This window comes from Mus caroli, unplaced genomic scaffold (assembly GCF_978045245.1).
Source record: "Mus caroli unplaced genomic scaffold, Mus_caroli_1 scaffold_6, whole genome shotgun sequence".
Lineage (NCBI taxonomy): Eukaryota > Metazoa > Chordata > Mammalia > Rodentia > Muridae > Mus > Mus caroli.
In genome coordinates this window covers 7,072,493-7,097,185 of record NW_028227261.1, presented here as the reverse complement: position 1 = coordinate 7,097,185, position 24,693 = coordinate 7,072,493, and the positions used below count along the sequence as shown (strand labels likewise).

The following is a 24,693-nucleotide window of genomic DNA, read 5'->3' as shown; positions in this document are numbered from 1 at the left end:
GAGAAGTTTAGAAAGGAATCGGGATACTAATATTATGTATGGAAATAGGCTAGTCAATGAGGAAGGAGGGAGCAGCACCTATTGAAAAGTAATGTGCGAACGCTGACCTTAAACTAAAAATAAAGAGGAGCAAAGAAAGGCAAAGAAACCGTTAGGAAGATGGATTAGCCTCCATTGTTGCTGTTCTCCATTGCAGTATTTTTCTCTTGCAGTGTCATGCCTTAGGAATGCAGCTCCTAAGACATTCTCAAGCGTTTCTATTGTACAACTGCTGTCCCACACGCTGGATGAAAGATGTTCTCTGCCTGCATCATTAAAATGCAGGCCTGTCCAAAAGGAATTCTCACCATTCACAACGTCAGAGCAGAACCAAGGCTTCTGCTTCAGTGAGCTCCAGCGTGACTGATCACAAAGCTGTAAAGAAGCCATTTGCACTCTAGACTAGAGCTAGAGAAAGATTTTACTTACGTTGCTTCAAGGGAAGTTAAGAGAGCAGTTTATGTGCTGATTAAAGTATTACCGCTTTGTTTTCGTCGGATTTAGGCAGTTGGGAGAGAATTCCTCGAATAAGGAAAGCATTATTCCCTGAAAGCCACTGGGAACGGCTACTGGGTGACCTCATTGTTAAAAAGCCTACTTGCCGTCTTGACTCCTAACATGCGGTATTACTTTCAGCTGGTTCTAGCTAGCAAGGAGAAAGGAATTTCTCCTTTACATCAGAGAAAGAAAAAGGTAATCTCATTTCTGCAGGAAGGTACAATATAAAAATAGTTAAGATTCACAATCTCTAAAGGAGGTGAACATTTGATATAAATAATTAGAGGGAAGTTTCACTTTTCCCTACTGCCAGAGTCCTCTGGCAACATGGTCACTGACCCGTCCTAATGAGGAAATTTGTGAATGAACACCCCTTCGCACACAGGACTTCAACAGAATCGATAGGAAAGCTTCCAAGTCGGTTTCCCAACAGCAGAGATCACCCTGCACCTTGCACCTTGAATAAAAAGATGTCTCCTTCCTCTCCTTTTGCCAGGCATTTTAGAACTTCACTTACTTTCTGAATCAAGACATAAAAGCATTGTTTTTATTTTGGAATCACCTTCTTTTTGAAGGAAGAAATCAAAGGAAAAGATGGGGTGATAAGAAAGGACTCACAGGAAGTCTGTTACAGTTCACCTGAAAGCCACAGTGAAAGCATCTGACACAGACTCACTGACCTCTGTAGTGAGGTGTTCAACAAGCCAGCCTGGCTACCTTCCTCTCTCCTAACTTTACCTATTAGAGAGCCGCTGTTCTCAACTGTCTTCAGATGGGCACAGTTGTTAGTGGGGGATACTGAGTGATGGTGAAGAGGATCCCTGACTGGGAGCATGGCCGTGACTTCTATATTCTCAGTGAGTTTCCCCTACCCTAGTACTCTTGAACACACAGGCCAAGAGGACGGAGGCAGCAGGCAGCAAGAGAACATGATGCTCCCGCTGTGGCCTGATGCTGGCAGTGTGGCCTCAGCACCACAGGTGACACCTGTCTGCTCTCACTGCAGTCGCTGAAGGAAGGAGGACAAGGACTACACCGTATTTTCACATTCATGCAGAGCCAAAACACAAATGGCCATAGCCAGCAACAGACTGAAAGAACCCCCCATCTGCAGAGCTGGGAGCCAGGAATAATGTGACAATAATCAACTTAACACAATTTAAAATTAGATCCGTGTCTGACTGTCAGCGAGGAGAGCACTGCCAGAGAAGCTAGGGAGAGGAAACCCACCACGAATGTGGCAGAACTATCCGTGAAGAGGGGTTCGAGACCGAAATAAAGAGGGGCAATGAGAACGCCAGGTGAGTACTCTTTCTCTGCTTCCTGATCTGCAAAGACGTGAGCAGGCAGCCTCACGTAAACTCCAGCAGCCACGCCTTCTCTTTAGACTAACCGCAAACCATGAGGTAAAATGAACTCCCTTATGTTGCTTCTTCTCAGGTATTTGGTTCCAGCAAGGAACCAATACAGTGGGCAATTTACAGTTGAGTAGCACCATGGCCCAAGGAGGCCAGCTGTACCAGACAGGAGGAGAAAGCCCTCTTTTCCCATAACTAAGGGATTTGTGAGTTCTAAAAGGTCTAATTTCATGTAACCTAATAAACTGGCTATCTCTACTTAAATGTTCAAACTTTCAGTTAGTTTAATATTAATGTTACTAATGGAAGAATGCTCTATGGAGAATTCTATCTTCAGTAAAACCAAATTTTCCAACTAGTTATTCTATGTAAATTATTATCACTTTAGAAAGGGTTTCGTATTACCTAGGCTGGCCTCGCACTCACTATGCAACCAGGATGATGCCGAACACCTCACCCCCATTCTCCATCTCTTGAATACTGGCTTATCAGGTTCAGGCCACCATATCTAGCTTTAAAACTAAACATCTAACAAGCAACTTGCCTGTGACTTATAAATAACCTTCAAATTAATGTAAATCTTTCTTTACTCATCTGCTATTTTGTATGGCTAACTTAGGACCTTTTCATCTTGGGCCAAGCCAAACTCAAACATTCTGATAAAAAGGAATTAAACAAATAATTTCATTTCAGAATACCTCTAACAGTTAACATCTCCCTGTGCTAAGCGAACATTTCTGTGATGCTCATTCAGTCCTAGCTCCGTCTTCTAGAACAACAGAGAGTACTCTGCATTCAACCATTCAGCCTTCAGACTTACCTTCAGACGCTCAATGGCTTCCTCCCCTCCAGGTGTCGACATGATCCTCTCCTGAATACTGGTCACAGATGGTAAGCCCACCTGACTAGTAAGTGAGCATGAAGATGGAGATGAAGTGAGGGACCCCATGGATGCTGTGGAAAAATTGCCAGGGCGTTGATTCTCAGAGGCTAGCAAGTACCTATGCTTATTGTTCTGAAAATCTTTCAGATCTGGGAGACAGAAAGAAAAGGTAGAAAAAAGGAAAGAGAGGAGCAGAGGAGGGAAAAAGACAGGAAAGAACAGCAGTGTGAGAAAGGACAGCATCAAAGCCCAAGATGAACACACGCTCTAACACAGACAAGCTATGTAACTGTACTAGATGGCAGTTCTAAAACATGTCCTTCTTCAGTATTGACCCTAAGCAGTCAGCCCCTTCTAAATTTAGAACGGAGACATTTCCAGCATGGGAAGGCATAGCCAAAGCTTTAAAGATGTCCTTCCCACGCAGGTAAAACTACTGGCAAACTAAAGTAAACCAAGCCGCTAATTCTTCCAGTTATTCGAGGTCTTCAGTACCTACAGTTTTACTCTATTTTTAAACTCCACTTGTTTTTAACAGAAAGGGGAAAATAGCAATTAGTACCACATACTGGCCTGGTTTAGTGTTCAGTGAAATTAAGAAATGTTAGTTCCAACCCTGAGCATTTAGTAGTCTTTGCATAGAAGCATTTTAACATGCCAAAAATGTATTCTAAATTAAAAGAACTGAAGAAATGAGAATAATTTTGAGGAAATATGGTATGATATTCATTGTGAATGCTTGTTTCAATAGGAAAGAACAATTAGTGAATTAACAAGTTTTAGTATATTTTCCATTTTTAAGTCACAGTAAACAAAAACTACAAACCATTTGATAATTTAAGTAAAACCCCTGTGTCTAATGGCTTAATGACTGGAACACTTGTAAGCTTTCTCCCTAGTATGATAGGCAAGTGTTTAAGACATATTTGCAGTAACTAAAGTCTGGAATACAACTGAAAATAACAGTCTTAAATTTGGTCCTGGTAAAAAAAAAGTCCACCGATAACAAAACTCACTCATTTGCTTTTTTTGTAATTTTATTCATTAATCATCCTTCTCAAATGAACTGCAAAGAAGAAACAGTGGTGCAGTCCATCTATCTTGTTCTTTGAAGACAGGGTCTCATGCAGCTCAGCCTAACCTCATACTTGCATTATGGCCAAGAATGACCTTGAACTCTTAACTTTCTGACCTCCTACTCCTGAGTGCTCACACTGTGGGATTACAGATGAGTGCTAACATGTCTACTTACATTTCTATGTTAAAATTATCTCATTAAGTGTTTTTTTTTAATTACATTGATTTCTTTTGTGTGTGTTCCTGTGTGGTCAGAGGACAGCTTGTGAGAATCAGTTCTCTCCTTCCACTATGTGGGAACCAGGGATCTAAATCAAGTCCTTAGGCTTGGTAGCAAGCCACCTTTATCCACTGAGCCACCTTGCTGGCTCTCATTTTTAAATTTGAGAAAATTTACATTCCTCGAATTCCTATCAGAACTCAGTTTCCCTCAAAGGATAGGGCAATGAAAGTGGCTGGGACACAGTCACTCGCTGGGTGACTCATCTCATCTCTACTACTGAATGGAAACCAGTTCTTGAAGCCTGCCTGTGGTAGCTGCTTCAAGACAGTTTGAAAACTACCATCTGCAGATAAAAGGGAAACATGGGGAACCAAGCAAAGAGGCATGTTTAAAAAGCAATCAGGAACTGGAGCAAAAATCATCCATCAGATGATGGCAGAGGTGGGAAAGAGGGGCAGGCGGAGGTTAGATGGTCCTGTGGTCACATGCAAGCCATAAAATGAATTAAAAGTAGATCCAAAAGGAAACTGAGAAGCAGCCAGGACTGTCTCCTTTGAGGATACGAGATTAAAACTTAGTCATGCACGGTTTTCAGGAAATGCCACAGCAGCTCAGAAACGATAGGCAACAGGCCAGCAGTAGCACCTTGAACACAAAAGCAAGAAGAAGGCACCCTCGCCACACCAATACCCTTCAGCCTTGGAGATCTCAGACAGAGCTGTTCCAGGCCAAGAGCCATATGTGCATCTGGGCATCCCAGGCCTCTGGGCTAAAGTCAGCACAGTAGCTGGCAGCACCGTTAGGTTCTCCTGTGCATCCTCTTGTCCCCAAACTGAGATTTGACATGTCTTGGTGAGTTATCTTAAAAGCATAAACAACTATTTTCTTGTCAACTTAACACTTATATAAAGACGTCTTCACTTAAGTTATATACTTTAGATATCTATTTAAGAATTTTAAATAGTAATTTATGAAAAGAGGAGAAAAATATCTAATGATCAAGTAAGATAAGGCCTAAGATTCGAAGAAAAATCAAGGGAGCTCAGCACAGGTGAGTGCTGACCCAACACACACAGAGCTCTTTAATTACAGACAGTTTGGCTACCTAGAAATGAATTGTGTAATTATACAAAGAATCACATTTACAATGCTAATTAAAAAGGATATTTCCTATTAAATAATTGGATCATAAAAGAAAGCAACTCAAGAGGGAAAAAAAGTGTAGGTGTAGAAATGATTAAAAGCTCTGAGGTAAACTGCCTAACCTAAACATGTGGAACCGTGGCACCACAGGAAAACCACTCCTGGGTACTGTAAAAAAAAGGGTAAAGTAAGTTTATCAATAACAGAATCAAAAAAGAGATAATATGTTTAAGGTCCCTAGAACAGGGCCAAGTATATTATAGATTTTCAGTAAATATGAGCTAATCAAGTGTGACTAACCTCTTCAAGTGTAATTCTGAACTTGCTTTAATTATATTGTCAGGAACACTGAAGATGGAGTACAAGGTCATCTTCAGTGAAGGCAAAAACTAAAATTCATTAAGCTACTTTGCTAAAAGGAGGAGGGTAAAAACAAGAGAACTGGACTTTCCACCCGACTCTGTCTGGGATTTCCCTGTTAGCAATGCTGGCATGCAAAGCTCGCTGTAAGGCTGACCCAGCAAAGGCAGGTTAGCAAGTCAGTGCACTGGAAATGACCATGATATACACACATTTGCCTCCACTTCCAGAGTAATCATCGATCAATGGGTCAACTAAAGGTAAGCAGGAGGGAAATACAAGAAGGGTCAAAGTTCAGAATCGGTAGCAATAGAGTGGGAACAGAGTAGCATTTGGCATTTGGGAAGATAAAAAAAAATGAAAATTCAGTAGTATAGGTTATCACTTTCACAAATTATATTCATTAAAATCCAGGTTCTAATCAGTAAGAGCTAAGTTGGAAGAGGGTTTGAAATCTGTAAGTATTTCAAAGTATAATATTTTACATTAAAAATAAAAATATGCCTTATTAAATAACCCATATTCTATCTGAATAATCAATTTTATGGCAAGAACTTTTTTCTAAAGTACCGAGGTTAAAACCCGAGCCTTGTCATGCTAAGCCATAATGAGCTGCACTGCCAACTACAACATACGAGAGGTTGGCTTACACACTATGTAGCTGTTAAAGCAGGCATTATAAAAGAACACTGTACAACAGTACTTTCTGCACGTCTGCTTCGTGAACTTGACAGGAATTAGACTTCTTTTTTTTTTTTTTTTTTTTTTTTGGTTTTTTCGAGACAGGGTTTCTCTGTGTAGCCCTGGCTGTCCTGGCACTCACTTTGTAGACCAGGCTGGCCTCGAACTCAGAAATCCGCCTGCCTCTGCCTCCCGAGTGCTGGGATTAAAGGCGTGCGCCACCACGCCCGGCGGAATTAGACTTCTGTCTTCACGTTCCCACAGAGAACAAGGCTCACTGCAAGGTAACTGTCCTCTGGAAGCAGGTCTCCAATGGGGGCTCCTCTTACACAGCTGCTCTCACTACCACACTAGCCCAGGGAAACAACAGCTTCCAAGTAAGACTTTTATCAAGTGGTTATTTTTTCAGAATAAATTTAAATATCTGTGTACATTCTACACAAAGAAAATCTAAGACTGTTTCACTGGCACCACCTCATAAAACCATTTTTACTACCACTTAGTTTCATCAAGTCTCTAAACTCTAAGCTTATTTACTTACTTATTTGAGATAATATCTGTGTAGCTCTGGCTGGCCTTGAACTCAGTAAGATCAGCCTGCCCGTGCTTCCCAAGTGCCCACCACACCCAACCCTAAGCTCATTTCAAATATAAGAGTCTAGAGAGGAGAGTAAAATTCTATATGACCCCAGTTCACTTACTATCAATAATATCTCCCAGTCCCTGAGCACGAAGAAGGTCCTTCAGTCGGGTCACTTCCTCCTTCAGCTCCCGAACCAGTTTGGCATTCGGGTCCTCATTGATAACAGCATTGCATTTAATTTGTTTCGCACGATCTGCGTATCTAGATACAGAGAGAAAATGCATTCTTGCCATTTCTCAGAGGTTCTGCTTCTCATACATGCCATGAGCTCTACACCAAACATTCTGAGGACTTATACATTTCAAGATCCTTGACAAATACATAATTTGTATGAAGCTTTACAGCATCTTACAGAGGTGACAAAGACTAAGAACTTAAGTGATTGGCTAAGATCACAATAGAAATAAATACCAGAGAGAGGTCCAAACCCAGTTTGTCAGTCTATTACAAAACCAAAAAATACCCTGTCATTTATCCCAATGAATCTGAAAGCCACATAAGTAAATTCCATTATAACAGAAACCATTTCCCCCTTATTATGACACACACGACACCCCTCACAGTGTTAGAAAATCTATGGCATATAAAACTACTCAGCTCCTGAAATCAAAGGAGAGTACCTCAGTGTGCTCAAAGTTTCATCGTAGTTGATGTCTGCTGGGCTCAGAGCAGCAACCATTGCAGTTCGGGAGTTGCCACCTGAGAAAACGAATGAGGAGGCTCTCACTCAAGTTTTTTACAAGAAGAATTTTATTTACTGTGTTAAAGCTGACAACAGATCCTAAAATGTAATCAAAGCCAACAATTTCTTTTCTTTTCTGACAAGGTCTCACGTAGCCATGCTGGTTTGAGCTGGTTCATTTCCTAAGTCATGGGTTTAACCCACTAACATTCTTCAGTGTTCCCTGCTGTGCTATTCCAACTCATATCCTGCTCTCCAGCTCTCCTGACTTAGCTCCTCTCCCAGGCTCCCTTAAACAAGTCCAGCCAGGTAAATGTAGCACAGGCCTACAATTCCAGTCCAGGAGGTAGTGTCAGGACTTCAGTGCAGCCTGGGTTGTATATGACCCCGTCTTAAACAAACACAAACAACTACTCTAATCAAGACCTTACTTAGCCACTCTACCACAACTGCCCCCAGGGATGGGGAAAGTGGCTGATTACTTTTTTTAATGAGGAGCAAAAAACAAAGAGAAAGGCTGAAAGGTCAGAAACCCTCAGTGGTGAGGAGGAGGAAGACTGTGCAGGGTCCACTCAGCTACATACACGTGGTGCACACACACTCACGCGCGTGAACTAGATAGAGCTTGGTGGGGGCAGGGGCTCTTAAGGAACACCACCATAAGTAAGCAGCTGTATGGAGCACAGAAGACAGTAGCTGCAGCTCAGTGCATGTCCTAAAGTAAGTGAATCCAGCCCGGGAAAAGCAAAAGCAAGAGCAGAAAAAGACAAGAAGCACTCCAGTGAGTTACTATGAAAACCTAGCCGTGACTCTCCTCCACCCAGACTCGGGGAAATGAGCCACCTCATCACACAGCTCTAAAAAGACAACTACAAAGGAAACGGGCACTAGCGGTCAACATACCGAGATTTTCTCGAAGGAGCCAAGTAAGTACAGAGTCCCTATAAGGAATAAAATCAGTTTTCTTCTTCTTTTTACTCTACAAAAGGGGAGGGAACAATGTTAGCACACTATGGGTGGAAATGCACATGAAAAGCATACCAGTCTAAAACTCTGAAGTACATCTAACTGTGCTGGCATTCTACCATGACTCAAATGTTCTACTTACACAAAATAATCAAGAGAGTAGAAATGCAGTGTACCTGGCAGACTAACCATGTAGCTTTAACCATTATTAATATTCTGCCATTACCCAAACCCTTGAGTAAGCCAGCAGGCACAGGTCCCGACTTCACAGATATATTGGATATAAGGAACAAATTTAGTAAATCTAACAATGTAATACGATTATCTAATGTTCCATCCATGTCTTCAGACCGTGTCTTTAAAACACTGATTTTTAAAGAAAACCCAGTATTTAGCTTGTAAACACTCAGGCACGTTATCTTTGACGAGCAGTTAAAACCAGCTTCACCAAAAGCAGCAGTGATGCACCAGGCAGCACCAAGGTTGGTTCCCAAAAGGAGAGAGCCAACCACCAAGTACTGTCCTCAAGCGTCTGCACGGCGCCATAGCACAGCACACACCAGTAAAGAAACCCTTTTAAAACAAACACCCCAAAATGGAGAAAACAAACCAATTACACACGTGAATACTAAATGCTTTGATGTACATACTGCCTCTACCTGAGTTTCTTGCATATAATTCTTAACTACTGCGTGATCTGAATATTTTTTTGTGCAGAAGAATAACAAACACTTTTTTTTGTATAGAAATATAAGGAAAAGAAAAACATATACCATTGGGTAAAGGAAAATAAAATCAATCTTTTCTAGCTTCAGTTAAAACTTTAAATTAGGGGGCTGGTGAGATGGCTCAGTGGGTAAGAGCACCCAACTGCTCTTCCGAAGGTCCGGAGTTCAAATCCCAGCAACCACATGGTGGCTCACAACCATCTGTAACAAGATCTGACGCCCTCTTCTGGAGTGTCTGAAGACAGCTATAGTGTACTTACATATAATAAATAAATACATCTTTAAAAAAAAAAAAACTTTAAATTAATTCTAATTTTTTTAAAAGACTTATTATATATATATATGAGTACACTGTAGCTGTCTTCAGACACCCCAGAAGAGGCCATCAGATCCCATTACAGATGGTTGTGAGCCACCATGTGGTTGCTGGGATTTGAACTCAGGACCTTTGGAAGAGCAATCAGTGCTCTTAACCACTGAGCCATCTCACCAGCCCTAAATTAATTCTATAGCCTTTACTTTATGTCAGTATAACCAAATAGTAGGAAAAAATGTTTTACTCATAAACTTCTATGGTGGGAAATATGTAAAACAATTTACATATATTAATAATATATAAACTTGTTTTATCTTGTTTCCAATAAGTTCAACAAATCAGCTATGCTTTAGGACAGGGCTCTAAAGAAAGGTAACTTACTACTCTTGGGTGGTTTACAGAGCTATGGAGACACTGACACAGATCTGTGGGATACACATCCTGACACCATGTAAACGCTTCCTTAAACTTCTCTCTTGTTCCTTTATTTTTATCCCTTCTCCAAAGTACTTTGTGTTCCTTAATTAATTCTGGTGTGAAGCCTCATGATTCACAGCCACCCTAAATAATCATTCTAAATTCCAAAGCCAAAAAAAAAAAAAAAAAAAAGAAAAACCTTTTGGAAGGTTCTATTCTAACTCATGCCCTATTTATCCTCTGAAAGTATTAAAGCCATACAGCTAATCACTAAGCTAGTTCAGCGTGACCGATCCCCACCGTACCTTGCTTGTGCAGTTATCCTGCAAACGAAAGCATTTAAAGGAGAGAAAAGGAACATGGGATAAGCCTCTAGAATAAATGGAAATCAGAACACTTTCTAGGGACAAGAAGAGATTTAATTCTTCTTAGTGATTCAAAGGACCAATTAAATTAGAGCATACAAAAACTACCTTGGGTCTTAAATTTAAATAATGAAGACCATGCAAATTTTGGTTTAGCTTTAATGTGTCAGTACTGCAAAAAAAGACCATTTTAGTACATATGCACTGCAGAAACAATGATGGTCTGTTAAGATTATGATGGCACTGAAGACTTACAGTGTTGTTGCTGTCTTCAGGCAGTAGCACTGTAACACAATGCACTGGTTGTAGAAATGCTGGTGGACACAAACCTATACTGCCAGTCATAAGGGACACACTGCACTCACAATCCACCGCAACTGGTGATCGAGACTCGCCGACGTATCACTATTTCCCACTGTTTTAGTGTATTCTGTTTACTTACTACAGTGACAGAGTAGTGAATGGCACATTTCTAAGAATGCACTCATCTCATTAAGTGGCACCTGACTGTACTTTAAGGATATGCATTACTGGTTTCTAAACCAACATCATTCTCCACAGCCACATTGTTCAAAACCCTCCAAAACTACATCTCTAACCTGGAGACGATGAGGGAAACCTACAAAGACACATCTGGTTATTATGAGGTGTGAAGTCAGACAGCTACAGTTGTCATCATTCTCCTCTCAGTACAAATTACATCATACTCTAGTCCTACCTGGAAAAAATTTAAATCACATAACAAGGCCAAAACCTGTGCGCCCTTCGTAGAGAAACACAGAATCAACAAGCTCACTTGCTGAGCCCACACCTCCTCTTAACGAGAAACAGGAAACTTACCACCTCTGCCAAGGCCGAAATGACTTTGCCCAAAGTTGTAAGAGACTTATTAATATTTGCACCTTCCTAAAATAAACAGCAAACATGAAAGATTTACAACAAAGAATTTCTACTACTGCACACCACTCATATTGCTACAAGCTGAGCATCTCTGCTTTTTACAATATAAGTTCTAACGACGCCTGCAGCCTTTGGTCTTTCCTCGGCTTGCTTGGTGATATTCACCCATCTCCCAAACATCTCTGCTTTCAAGATGCTTATGCTGCAGGATCTCACAGAAGCAAGCCTTCCTCCCACAGCTACCAACACAAAAGGCCTGTCCTTGTTAAACAGCATCTCCAGTTCAGACTTGTTCTTACGTCTGTAGCTTGTGTATCCTATTCTCCTCACTGTCTCTCCCATCTGGCCAAATTCTGCCCATTTCTCCACATATAATATAACCCTCACTCTTGACCATAAAGTCTTTTGTATTTTATTATCTAACTTATCATTTATTGAAATTATAGATCAATAATTGGGATTTTTTTCCATTAAAAATTAAATTTAAAAATTAGGTTTGTATGCCACATAGTCTCTGGTGCAATTCTGCCACTGCAGCATAAAACCAGTCTTGGGGGCTAGCGATACAGCTCAGTTGGTAGGTAGTGTGATTGACCAGCCCACACAAAGCACCAGGACCACATAGGAGACATGGTAGCAGATGGAGGCAGGAGCTTCAGAGTTCAAACTCATTCTAGCTACATGTTAAGGTCCAGACAGGACTACCTGAGAACCTGTATCAAAGTAAATAATATTGTAAATGCCACTATAAACAATATATAAATTAAAAGACACAGCTATCTCTTGATAGAATTTTATTTGTAAAACTAGGCAATATGTAGATTCAGCCCCGAGCCATAGTTTAGCCTCATGATACAAACACTGACTGACTAGACCATCTTACTAAAATAAATACCTTTAATCGAGTTCCTTTGGCACCAGTTGAATCAGCTCGTTCACTTCCTGCTAGATCCACCAAGCTGATTTTACTGACCTAGGTAAAGAGCAAGAACATGAAAATTAAAAAGTAAACAAGATAGCTGGGTGTGGTAGCACATGACTGTGATTCTAATGCACCTCAGGAGGCAGAGGCGAGAGGACCATCCATGAGCTCAGAGGAGTTCAAGACCTAATAAAAAACAAAACAAACAGTAGTCCTTATACCCAGGAAGCGTAGACAGATGGATTTCTGTGAATTCTAGTTCAGGCTGGTCTCCACAGCAAGTTTCAGGCCAGCCAAGGGTACGTGGTGAGTCTGTGTCTTAATGCACATTGACCTCTGTATGTATATGCATGTGCATCCACACACAACACATCCACAAACACACACATGAAGCCTATGAAACTGACATATGAAACATCAAGCACTGAACGTGGAGCTCTTATCTACTTCTGGGGGCAATTTATTATTCTGAAAATTGTTTAGTTGTTTCTTAAGAAGCTAAGTATGCCTTTAATACCAGCACTCAGGAGACAGATGCAGGAAGATCTCTGCGAGTTCAAGGCCAGCCTGGTCTACACAATGAGTTCCAGGACAGCCAGGGCTACATAATAGACCCTGACTCAAAAGACAAAACGAAACTAACTTAAAACAAACCCCAGACCAGAATCTAAACACACATCGGCCACAAGATTCTATTCCATTCTTAAGTATTCACCAATATAAATAAAACTCAACTTGCCAGCTAGGCATGGTGTGTATAACCTGTAACCCCAATACTTGGGGGGCAAGAGAATCACGAAGCTGAGTGAGTTCAAGGTCAACCTGGACTAAAGAATGAAACACGTACTCAGAAAAACAAGAAACAAAACCAATCTCCATACACATGTATGGACACAAATCTCATAGGGCCAAAGTACAAGGCAAAATTAAATAGTGGAGTATTTGCAAGCAATGAAAAGGAACCAACTAGTGACATAACACAAACATATCAAAATCATTATGAGCAAAAGAAATCGAGCAATACATACATACATACATACATACATACATTAATGTACATAAAACTATACTAAATGTAAACTAATCTATAGTGACAAAAGCATATTAAGAACTGTATGGATGATGTAGAAGAAAAGACAAAGAAATACTACAAAATCACAGAGCAACTTTTTGGAGTAACAGAAATTCTCAGCAAGCTAATTATTTTGCATATGTAAGCATACATCAAAAATGGTCAAATTTTATACTCTGAATATGTGTAAGTTATTATACACCTTTATAATTCCTCAATGAAATTGTTCAAAAAATTTCAGGACAGTTTAGACAAAAATATCCAGAAGGGATACCCTAGGTTCAATTAGCTGAAATAAAGCAGAGTTTCTAACAGGAGTGAGACCTTATATTCAATTCCGAGCACCCCAACCCACCCTACCCCAGCTGAGAGAAACCTCACATTTTAAGTTCAGCATCATAATTCTTTTTATTAGTTTCAACAACAAAGTTAATTGAGTGGCTACTTGGTGGCAGACACTGTTATATGCACTTAACCTACATTAATATGTAATCCCTTTAACAACTCTCTCCAGTTGCTACAGAGGCACAGGAGTAAGGTAACTTGCTAAAGGTTATGTAACTAAAGAGTAGCAAAACCATGACTCAGAGCATGCACCTTCACTCCAGGCTCCGTAACATGTGACCACTAATGCAGTGAGAAACTAACAATCCAACATGGCTGCAGAGAGTTGGCCTAGCCCATGACTCAGAGCATGCAATTTCATTCCAGGCTCCGTAACATGTGACCACTAATGAAGTGAGAAATTAACAATCCAACATGGCTGCAGAGAGTTGGCCTAGCATGCCTGATGTGCCTCTGTCCTTGATATCAGAAAACCCGGCAGCGACAAGGGAAACCGGGGGCTAGGAATGGCTTAGTAGCAGTGCCTGCCCATCATGCAATAGACTCTGGTTCAGGTCTCAGTAACAAAAACAAACAAGCAAGCAAAGAAAGGAACTTAAACAAATTAGAGTGGGTCGGTCCAGAGTAATTTCCCCGGAATGAAGCACACTCTGCCTGCCGATTCACCTGCAGACATCACTGCAGCAGCTTTATCAAGGAACACTACTGTGGTGTAGTCAAGAAGAAAAGGTATTTTCCCCCAACAGACCCACTTAACTGATTTGCATAAAATACACTATTTTCCCAAAGTTTTACATTTTCTTAACTGTGTTTTCTATCTTTCCGCTCCATGGCAGACCCAGCACACTAGAAACTGGTATGAGATAAATGGTGAGTAGAATGAAAAGCCACTCCCTTTAAGGGAGAGAACAACACTGAGCCTGTCTAAACTGCCACCAGTAAAAGAACGCTCTCCACAAAATCCCTTCACAACCTCAGCGATCCGCAGTTCTCCCACCTTCTCAGTAGAAAGGTTCGTCTCAGGATCCTGTTTCTTCTGGGTAAAGACAATGGTGAACACAGCGTGAGAACGGCTGCTTGTCTCATTCATGTTGGTAGCTGCCACAGTCCTAAACAAAACAAAGGTGACCAATTTGACAAGAGAATTCTTCCATCAGAGTTACAATGGAAAGCCGGGCGTGGTGGCACACGCCTTTAGTCCCAGCACTCGGGAGGCAGAGGCAGGCGGATTTCTGAGTTCGAGGCCAGCCTGGTCTACAAAGTGAGTGCCAGGACAGCCAGGGCTACACAGAGAAACCCTGTCTTGAAAAACCGAAAAAAAAAAAAAAAACCATCAGAGTTACAATGGACAGAAGGCTCTATACAACCGCGCAGGACAATCACCTGACCCTTACTGCGACTAAAGGACTGTCACTTACAGAACTGCTCTAACTGCTGTCTTCGTTGTGCACCCACCAAGTTTCCCCACAACTCAAAAGGCAATGCACATCAGAATCACTTTTCATACTCCAGCTATCCCTCAAGTAATCACCAGAGCATTTAATTTTTATTCTTAACTGGCTCGTTTATTCTAGAATCAGTTACCTCATCTAGATATTACAGCTAACATTTTACCATAACTTAGTCAATACCTAAGAGTTAACCAAAGCTCTGACCTGTTTCCACAAGGCAGCACTTTAATGAAGAGAGCTACTTAATATACTACAGCCTGTACATCCCCAGCGTCCCCAGACTCAAGGCTCTACAGCTAAGGCGACTTTCATGGCTACAATTGTTGCTTCAATCCTCACCTGAAAATGAGAGAACCTCAAAATATGCCAAAGGCTTAGCACTAGTCTGTGTATTTATTAGTCTATTAGATCAGCCTCTAGTCTGTTCCCACCATACCTGGCTTTGTTCCCAGCATCCATCAGGTCAGCGATGTCAGTGTAGGAGGTGACCGCCAGCTTGGACAGATCCTCCACATAGGGTCCAAGAAGCGGGTGTTCACGCACACGCAAATTACCCTTGTTTTTGGGATTCAGTAAATCTCGTACTCTCTCACAGTAAATTTCCATGTAGCTCACCTAGGAACATTTTATTAAAGTAAATCAAAGGATCTAGAAAAGATATATACACATTAAACACTTTTTCAAAGTTAAACATAGTGATATAGACCTTGAAAACTCAGTATTCAGGAGGCAGAGACAGAAAAAACATGCCTTCAAAGCCAGCCTAAACTAAAAGAGGAGATTCTGTCTCATTTAAAAGCAAATTCTCAGGGCTGGAAAGATGGCTTGGCAATTAACAGCACTGGCTGCTCTTCTGGAGGTCCTGAGTTCAAATCTCAGCTACCACATGGTGGCTCACAGCCATTCATAATGAGATCTGATGCTCTCTTCTGGGGTGTCTGAAAACAGCTACAGTGTACTTACATATAATAAATAAATAAATCTATTTTTTTTAAAAAAAGCAAATTCTCAAAAGCTGTACAATTCTAGGTCAGAACACCATAGTCGCGGGTCCTTTATTCTACTGGCAATGTGTGCAGATATCATGTCGCATGGGTCAGAAATAGTCTTTCTCAAGAAGGAAGAGGCAAACAGGTATACATATGGCTATTTTTCTTAGGCAGAAAATATATTTTTAGTAGAACTTTATTAGTACCCCTCTCTTTTGAAGCAGGGTCTTTATAGCTAAACCAGGCCTCAAACTTGCAATCCTCCTGCCTTACCGTTCAGGTGCTGAGATTACAGGAATGTACCATCTCACCCAGCTTTATTGGCATTTTAAAAATCCATATTACCATCAGTATTAAAGCTTAAAGTGAGGTTATTCCAAGAGCCTGGAAATTAATATTTCTATCTCTCTTTCTCTTTTTCTAAATTTACTTATTTTATATGCATTGGTGTTTTGCCTGTATGTATGTCTGTGAGGGTGTCAGATCCCCTGGAACCAGAGATTCAGACAGTTGTGAGCTGCCATGTGGGTGCTTCGAGTTGAACCTGGGTCCTCTAGAAGAGCAGCCAGTGCCCTTAACTGCTGAGCCAGCCCCAGAAATTAATTATTTTTATCAGAATTAAAACCAATTTAATTAAAATTAAATTGTCTTCTCTGTTTGCAGAGAAAACAACAACGAATTCTTTTGCTTTGCGTGTGTTTAAATGGGCACACATGTGAACATGCTTGTGCATGCTTAAGGTAAATCTCATCTTGGGTGTCCTACCTCAGGTACCATACACCTTTTTTTTTTTTTTTTTTTTTAAATAGGGTCTCTCACTGGCATGGAGCATCAGGTAAGAGAGCAGCAGGGAAGTGGGCATGCCTGCCTGCTTGGAGCTGGGATTCCATGTTCACACCACCAGCCTGGCTTCTTTACAGCAAACACTTTGAACTGAGCTGTCTCCCCTGCCCAGTAACTAACCTTTTAAGATTGACCACAGTGCTATTAACAATGGATAATGGATCCACCAGGACAATGGCTTAAAGAAGACTTAGGAAGGCTCAGAAGATACACTCCATGCATTCCTGTCCCATCAATAGGACACGGCTATGGTGGTGGTGAAGGAACCATGCTGTAATTTCCTAATCTGAAGCAGGACTTGTCCAGTCACTTCCCTTTCCTCTAATCCCTTGCTCATCCTTGCTCATCAGGATTTCCACAAAAAACAGTATGCTGGCGTGCAAATGTGAGTAGTCATTCCTCATAAGTAGTAAGGCGACTTGTTGGTTATGTAAGATCAGCCCAATGAATTTTACTCGAGTCTGAACTTTGTGCAAATCTAAGCAACTGCTGAGTGCTCAGCCCCAAGTGAGCATCGCATCACCCCATCCAAGGCTGAGGGAACACAGTGGGAGAGAGGCCAGAAGGACGGAAGAACTGGAGGAAGGGGGACAATGCTGTACAACTCTGGCTTCTGGGCATGGCTTGGCCCCTGCACTCATGAACTCACAAGGTCTGTGATGACCTGCACAAGACTGTACTGTCAGCATCTGAAATGGAAGGGAAGGAGTTCACAAATCTCCATCCCTCTCTGAGAATTCACAGGCAGTTGAGTTGCTAGAGGGTAGGGCCCGTGAGGCTCCATCCCTCCCTGAAGTATGAGCAAGGGTTGCTAAGGGAAAAGAGACATTTTCTTCAGCAATGAAGTTGCTGGTAAGTTGCCCGTGCCTCTGTAAATAATCCCTTACCCAGGTTCCTGTGCTCATTGGGTCACACCCTCCCCCAAGAAGATATGAAGGACTAGTTCAAAAACAGAGGTTCAGTGAAAGTGGAAGAAAGAAAAGAAAGGGTGAGAAGAGAATATGATCAAGATGCATTATATAAGAATATGAAAATATAATGAAACACATTATATATTTTATTGTATGCTAATAAAAAATAACAGTGTAAAATGTACATACACATCATGGAAGTTTTTGTTTTTGTTTTTTATCATGGAAGTTTTTAAAATGGGATTTTCAGATTTTTACTTCTGTGTATGTTTGTATATCTGCTTGTATATATCCCTCAGAGTGCAATTGCTGGAAGAGGCCAGCAGATGGCATGAGGTCCCCTAGTGAAAGGAGAGAATCAACTCTGGCAACCAACTTCCATTCCTATATCGTGGCACCTACGTGAATACACATGATAGAGAGACAGACAGACAGACAGACAGACAGACAGACAGACAGACAGACAGATAAAAAAACTAATGATATTTTAAAGAAATAATAGAGGAAGGCTGGACATGGTAGCACATATTTATAATCTTAGCACTCAGGAGGCAGAGGCATGCAGATCTTTGTGAGTTTGAGGCCAGCTGGTTCTACATAGTGAATTTCACCTACACTGATACACTGAGACCAGGACTGAGTTAAGAGACCCTGTACACAGCGGGGGAGGGGGCGGGAATGGAGGAGCAGGAATATAAAAGTCTTTGGTTTCAGTAACAGCTAGACTCACCTCTACAGAGTAAGACATTTCTTCATTACAATTGTCATTGATCTTCTCAAAGAGTTCTTCACACAACTAAGAAAGCAGAAAGAAACGAACCGTGAACAGCCCAGATCCGACGCAATGCATTATCCACAGGGTTAGGTGGGTTAGTTAATAAGATATTCTTTCTTTTTTCTCTCTAAATGGATATGTCATTCACTTCAGACAATATTTTAAATAAAAATGTTATATACTCTGATAGGCTCCTGATTGTTATTCTCCTCCAACGATAGAAAACTGATAATTTCCTTAGGAAGAAACCCCCATTTATCCAAATCTGATTTTTCATACTGTACTTACGTTACTAATATCACTACAGCAATAACAGTGACTCAACATAGCCAAGTTATGGTTAAAGACTTAACTGCAACGCCAACATGTGGGGGTGCATACCTTCAATCCTAGTACTTTGGAGACAGAAGCAGGGGGCTCTCTGTGAGTTCTAGGACAGCCTGCTTTACTTAGTGAGTTCTAGGACAGCCAGAGCTAAATAATAAAAATGTTTCAAAGGGCAAAAAAAGCAAGCAAAAACCAAAGACTTAGCTCCAACATTATTTATCACTATCAAAACTTACAGTCTAAAGAGAGTATAAGGTGTGGAGCTCAGTTGGTAAAGTGCTTGCCTAGCATGTTCAAAGCCCTGGGCAGGAGTACCGCAACCCCATAAACTGGATGTGATAGTGCGCACATACACACACACACACATAAATAAAGGGACAGAACTGGGTTGTAGCTTGGATTCTATCCTCAGGACAACGACAACAACAACAACAAAAGGAAATAAAAGCACATTCTTTTTTTTTTTTAATTAATTAATTAATTAATTTATTTATTTTAATTAGGTAATTTCCTCAATTACATTTCCAATGCTATCCAAAAAGTCCCCAAAACACTCCCCCCCAGTCTCCCACCCACCCACCCCCACCCCTTGGCCCTGGCATTCCCCTGTACTGGGGCATATAAAGTTGGCAAGTCCAATGGGCCTCTCTTTCCAGTGATTGCCGACTAGGCCATCTTTTGATACAAATGCAGCTAGAGACAAGAGCTCTGGGGTACTGGTTAGTTCATAATAATGATCCACCTATGGGGTTGCAGTTCCCTTTAGCTCCTTGGGTACTTTCTCTAGCTCCTCCATTGGGGGCCCTGTGATCCATCCAATAGCTGACTGTGAGCATCCACTTCTGTGTTTGCTAGGCCCCGGCATTGTCTCACAAGAGACAGCTATATCTGGGTCCTTTCAGCAAAATCTTGCTAGTGTATGCAATGGTGTCAGCGTTTGGAAGCTGATTATGGGATGGATCCCTGGATATGGCAGTCTTTAGATGGTCTAATAAAAGCACATTCTTTAGACCAACACTTCCTAAGTGTTCTAACATTCAGAAAAAAAGCTAAGAAAAAACCTGAGAACACTAAAAGATAGGATATAGGGCAGTGCAGAAACAACAATGTCTTAGAAAACATTAGCTTCCCCATCTTAAAGTCTATGTGTGTATCTGTTAATCTTCCCTCTTGGTAGTGAGCACTTTGAGGGGAGTAGACGGGTTATCCACCTAAGGGCCTTGCATATCAGAGGCTCTGAGTATGTTTTTACTAAACAAAAAGCAATCCGAGATGGAAAGTACTGATGGGCAGAGATGCTAACACTCGGTCCTTTACCTGTGGGATGATTCCAGCTTGGCTCTCTTCTTGTTTCCCCATCATCGTGTAGGATTTCCCAGCACCAGTCTGCCCATAGGCAAAGATACAGACATTATAACCTTCAAAGGCATGTAAGAGCATTTCCTTTCCAATGTCATTGTACACACGATTCTGCGATGCAAAACAGGGATCTTCAGGCTGTAAAGATTAGGAAAAAAAGTTATGGCATGTTACTAGTATTCTGTCCTACATTTGACTGCTTCCATGTTTTAAAAATTGTTTGGAATCAGACTAGTCATTTAAGCTATGCTACACATTTTTAAGAACCTTCTACGTGTCTTTTTTTTTTTCCATTTTATACAGACATACAGAAGACACTGTAGGGTTAGAGCTCCACGACTCTCTTCAGTAGAAAACCAGAACAGCAGCCCAGAGGTCAGGCTCACATATAAACTCACTCTAAAGAGTGTGGCTGTTTTTAATAGATACAACTTTGGGGGAGAGCATTTTCAATTCCTCCCTCAACCCTTTCCTTGATAATTAGGCTCTGGAGAGTTGGAACATCTCTCCTCACAGAACAGGAAAAAGTTAAAATGCCTAAGAAACAGAAGCACAGAAATGGAAGTAAGCTCAAGTGAAGAAGCAGTCTTTAGCTGGGCATGGTGGCACACACCTTTAATCCCAGCACTCGGGAGGCAGAGGCAGGTGGATTTCTGAGTTCGAGGCCAGCCTGGTCTACAGAGTGAGCTCCAGGACAGCCAGGGCTACACAGAGAAACCCTGTCTCAAAAAACAAAAACAAACAAACAAAAAAAGAAGCAGTCTTTAAAGTCAGCAAGATTTGGTTCTTCATTGACAAAAGGTGTCAGGGAAGAATCAAAATACTTGATTAAAGTAAATACTTTATTCTTTAGGTAGTATTCTCTATAGCAAAACTAAATTCATGGCTGGGTGCAGTTGTAATTTCATCACTGTGAAGGAGGAGGCAAGGAAGGTGAGGAATTCAAGGCCAAGTGAGACCCTGTCTCATTTTTTCTTTTTTTGTTTTTTGAGACAGTTTCACTGTGTAGCTCCCACTGGCCTGGAACTCAATCTGCAGACCAGGTGACCCTTGAACTCACAGAAATCCACCTGCCTCTGCCTCCTGACTGCTGGGTCTAAAGGTATATGCCACCACACCAGGGCTTCAAAACAACTGTCTTTAAAAATTAAAATTAAGATAGATTAAGGGGTTGGGGATGTGGCTCAGTGGGTAAAGTGGTTCCGTGCAAACACAAAAGCGTAATAAGTTTAGAACCCCAGTATCCACATAAAGCTACAGTAGCATGTGTTTTAACCCTAGAGCTAGGAAGTAGTCAGGGGATCCTAAGCATCACTGACCAGACAGGCTAGCCAGTCGGTGAGCTGCAGGTTCAGAGAAATCCTGGCTCAATATGGTGGAAAGTGACAGAGGAGGACACCAGATACCAACCTCTAGCTTCCACATGTGAACACATGCACACAAATAAATGAATGAACAAATAATTTTTTAAATGAACTTCTGAACTGGGAATTTATTAGCTAGGTGTTGTAGCCCATGCCTGTAATTCCAGCAGTTGAGATGGTAAGTCAGGAATACTGTCCCAAGGTTGAAGTTAGCCTAGAATATATAGTGAGTTCAATGCCAATGTGGGCAATGAGATTCTGTCTTTAAAAACAAAAACCAAACAAAAAAACCCAACACCTCTCCCTCAAACACACACAGCGAACTCATCCCTGACCACAATCAGAAAATTAGAATTGGACCTTGGAACAATTAAGGATAAGAAAAAGCCAAGGAAGGAAAAGGGAGGCAGCAGACTCACCGAGGTGTGAGACCAGTAGGAGTAGTCAAAGCTGAAGGACTTTGGTGCTTCCTTTGGGTTCTTTGGGTTAATAATACCTACAGAATAAAGATATTTAATTATGTTAAGTCCATCAAGTTCATTAGCTCAATATATTATACTATATGTTTAAATCATCCCAAACAGTGCATTTATACTATTGAATCTTAACAGGGCAATCCAAGAAAAAAAAAAAAAGGTTATCATTGTTTAAGAGGGCAATTTATACTGGACACACACACACACACAATCACACCACAACACTCATTTGGGTGTTACCAGTATTCAGAACAGAGCCTAGTATGTAACAGCTTCTCAATAAATCCTCCAGAACTGAATCCCTTGCTAAGTTAGCAGCTAAAACTTAGCAGTTTCTATTTCAAAGCATGTCATAAGGAATGAAATGTTTCAACATGTTAGAAATAAAACTTAGATAGGTATTATTACATTAATCCAACCCAATGTGATATAAAGTCTTTGTGAAGTGTTTGCTATCTACTTCAAAAAAGCATTTTGTAATGAAAAAAAAAAAAAAGCACAGCCAAGTTTGGGTTTCTAAAATCCACAGTAGACAACATGTAGTCTATTACATGTATGTGTGTGCATGGGTGTTTATGCAGAACCACAGAGCACTAATAGATCATAAATCTGACTACACACTGAAAATGACTTTTCACATAACTAACGCTGCCGCTCCACATGGAAGCAACTGACTGGCTGCTGAAGCCGCTCCTTCCTTTCCCACGCACAAAGCTTTATCACCTCACACTTCACGAGACAGACACTCCCAAACATGTGACCATAAAATCCACTCGGAGACTGGACAACTCAACCAACTCACTTTGCTGAGGCAAGGCTACATCCCAAACTCTCAGTGAAAACAGGATTAAAAAGTAAGTGTGTTTTGGGCAGCTGATGTAGCGGACACAAATAGCAACAGTTGCTATGGAGCTTAGCTCTCCCTCTTGCTGGATTCCTCTGGGTACAGCCACATACTTATGTTCCAACCTCAAATGCTGACAGAGTATTAATAAGGCTCACATTACACATAATCATGTGACCAGAGGACATGGTTCTAGAAAGAACATCTCCCTACAAATAAATGGTAATCTAATCAAAGTCTAACAAAAGAGTACAACATATCAGCCAGCATTTGAAGGTGTAATTACTCCAACCCATAGTATTTTGTGTTTCGTAACCTTTTTATCCTCTCAAGCACTCAATTGAGGCAAATGTTTTCTCATCCCATTTTTTAAAAAAACATCACAGAAAATTCAATACTCTTCAGGCCACAGAAATAGCTAGCGGCAGATCTAGAATTTGACTCTGCAGAGCTGTCACAATTAGCTTTGCACATATCAAGATTACCAAGTTGAAACAGGAGGGTATTTTATATATTTGTATATGTATATGGCTATATGCATATTGCTACCCCCTAAATTAAACCATAGGTGTTGTTTAAAACTCTCTTTATTCCCCTAAAGTTTCTCTGTTTTAACAATAAGACAACAAACTACCAAGAAAACAAAAATTAAGAGTCCAAGCTAAAAAACCAGCAAGAACAATGAGATGGAGGCATGGCCCTGGAGTCAGCCTTTACCACTCAAAAGACGGTTAATAAACACCTCTGACATCTAGACATTGCTGTTATCACACACTTAAGCCATATTTTGTTCAGTTACAGTTCTGTCAGAACATGAAAAAGTACCAATTCTTAGTGCCTACACCTTGACTTGTCATCCCTGAGGGAAAAAAACAAAAACAATCTATATCAGAATACAGCAAGTTCACACAAAATCCTTTTCTTCCTCCTTAACAAGCTTTTCTGTCCATCTTTGAAGCTTCTTATAGTAATACAACCAAGCTGGGTTTCTTGTTTGTTTGTCTGCACAGTGCAGACAAAAATAAAATAGTACAAAAGTCAACATCATTGCAAGAGTTATCAGAAAATACAGAAGACATGGTAATTCCTACTTCTTTTTTACGAATAATGTAATTTTATGTGTCTGGGTGTTTTGCTTGCATGTGCGACTATGCACTTTGCATATGCCTCATGCCTGAAAGGCTGGAAGGGCACCAGATGCCCTGGAACCAAGTTACAGATGCTTGTTCACCACAGAATGGGGGCTGGGAATTGAATGCTGGTCCTGTGGAAAAGCAGCCAGTGCTCTTAACCATTGGGCAGTGTCTCTGGCCCCTATGTTCTACTTCTTAAGTTCTGTATCTATCTATACAATTTATAAAAAATGTTTAAACTTGTATGGGAGTTTTGCCTGGTGGCCGAGGGCAAAAGATGAGTGTTAGGTGCCTGAGAGCTGAAGTTACAGATGGGGTGAACCGCCCTCTGGGTACTGGCAATCAAACCCAGGTCCTCTCTAAGTTCTCTTAACCACTGAGCCACCATATTCTTTCTTTGGATTGTTTTTCAGGTGTGTGTGTGTGTGTGTGTGTGTCTATAGGGGTATATGTGGGATGTGAGTTCGGGGACCTGAGTCCAGTAAAGGGTGTCTGACCCCTTGCAAGTGGAGTCAGGCAGGCAGTTGTGAGGCTCAGTGTGGACACTAAGAAGCAAACTGAAACCTTCTGCCAGAGCAGCGCACACTCAAAACCAACGAGCCT

General features: G+C 41.0%; 1 protein-coding gene across 10 annotated transcripts in view; it reads right to left on the bottom strand.

Moving 5' to 3' along the window:
- The window catches only part of Kif1b (kinesin family member 1B), a 128,050-nt gene that overhangs the window by 76,660 nt on the left and 26,697 nt on the right, over nucleotides 1-24,693 (bottom strand). For 3 of the 10 annotated variants that reach the window (XM_021161572.3, XM_021161570.3, XM_021161571.3), the window contains exons 3-13: nucleotides 22,057-22,133; nucleotides 20,232-20,411; nucleotides 18,543-18,608; nucleotides 15,506-15,684; nucleotides 14,616-14,727; nucleotides 12,175-12,252; nucleotides 11,220-11,285; nucleotides 8,491-8,566; nucleotides 7,526-7,604; nucleotides 6,964-7,106; nucleotides 2,716-2,849 (exon numbers count right to left, since the gene is read on the bottom strand). In XM_021161572.3, coding sequence (XP_021017231.1) covers nucleotides 2,716-2,849; nucleotides 6,964-7,106; nucleotides 7,526-7,604; nucleotides 8,491-8,566; nucleotides 11,220-11,285; nucleotides 12,175-12,252; nucleotides 14,616-14,727; nucleotides 15,506-15,684; nucleotides 18,543-18,608; nucleotides 20,232-20,411; nucleotides 22,057-22,133 — 1,190 coding nt within the window. Of the gene's footprint in view, nucleotides 1-2,715; nucleotides 2,928-5,793; nucleotides 5,836-6,963; nucleotides 7,107-7,525; nucleotides 7,605-8,490; nucleotides 8,567-10,319; nucleotides 10,338-11,219; nucleotides 11,286-12,174; nucleotides 12,253-14,615; nucleotides 14,728-15,505; nucleotides 15,685-18,542; nucleotides 18,609-20,231; nucleotides 20,412-22,056; nucleotides 22,134-24,693 lie in introns of all 10 variants that reach the window. The other 7 variants (XM_029476042.2, XM_029476046.2, XM_029476045.2 and 4 more) reach the window with 5 other exon arrangements.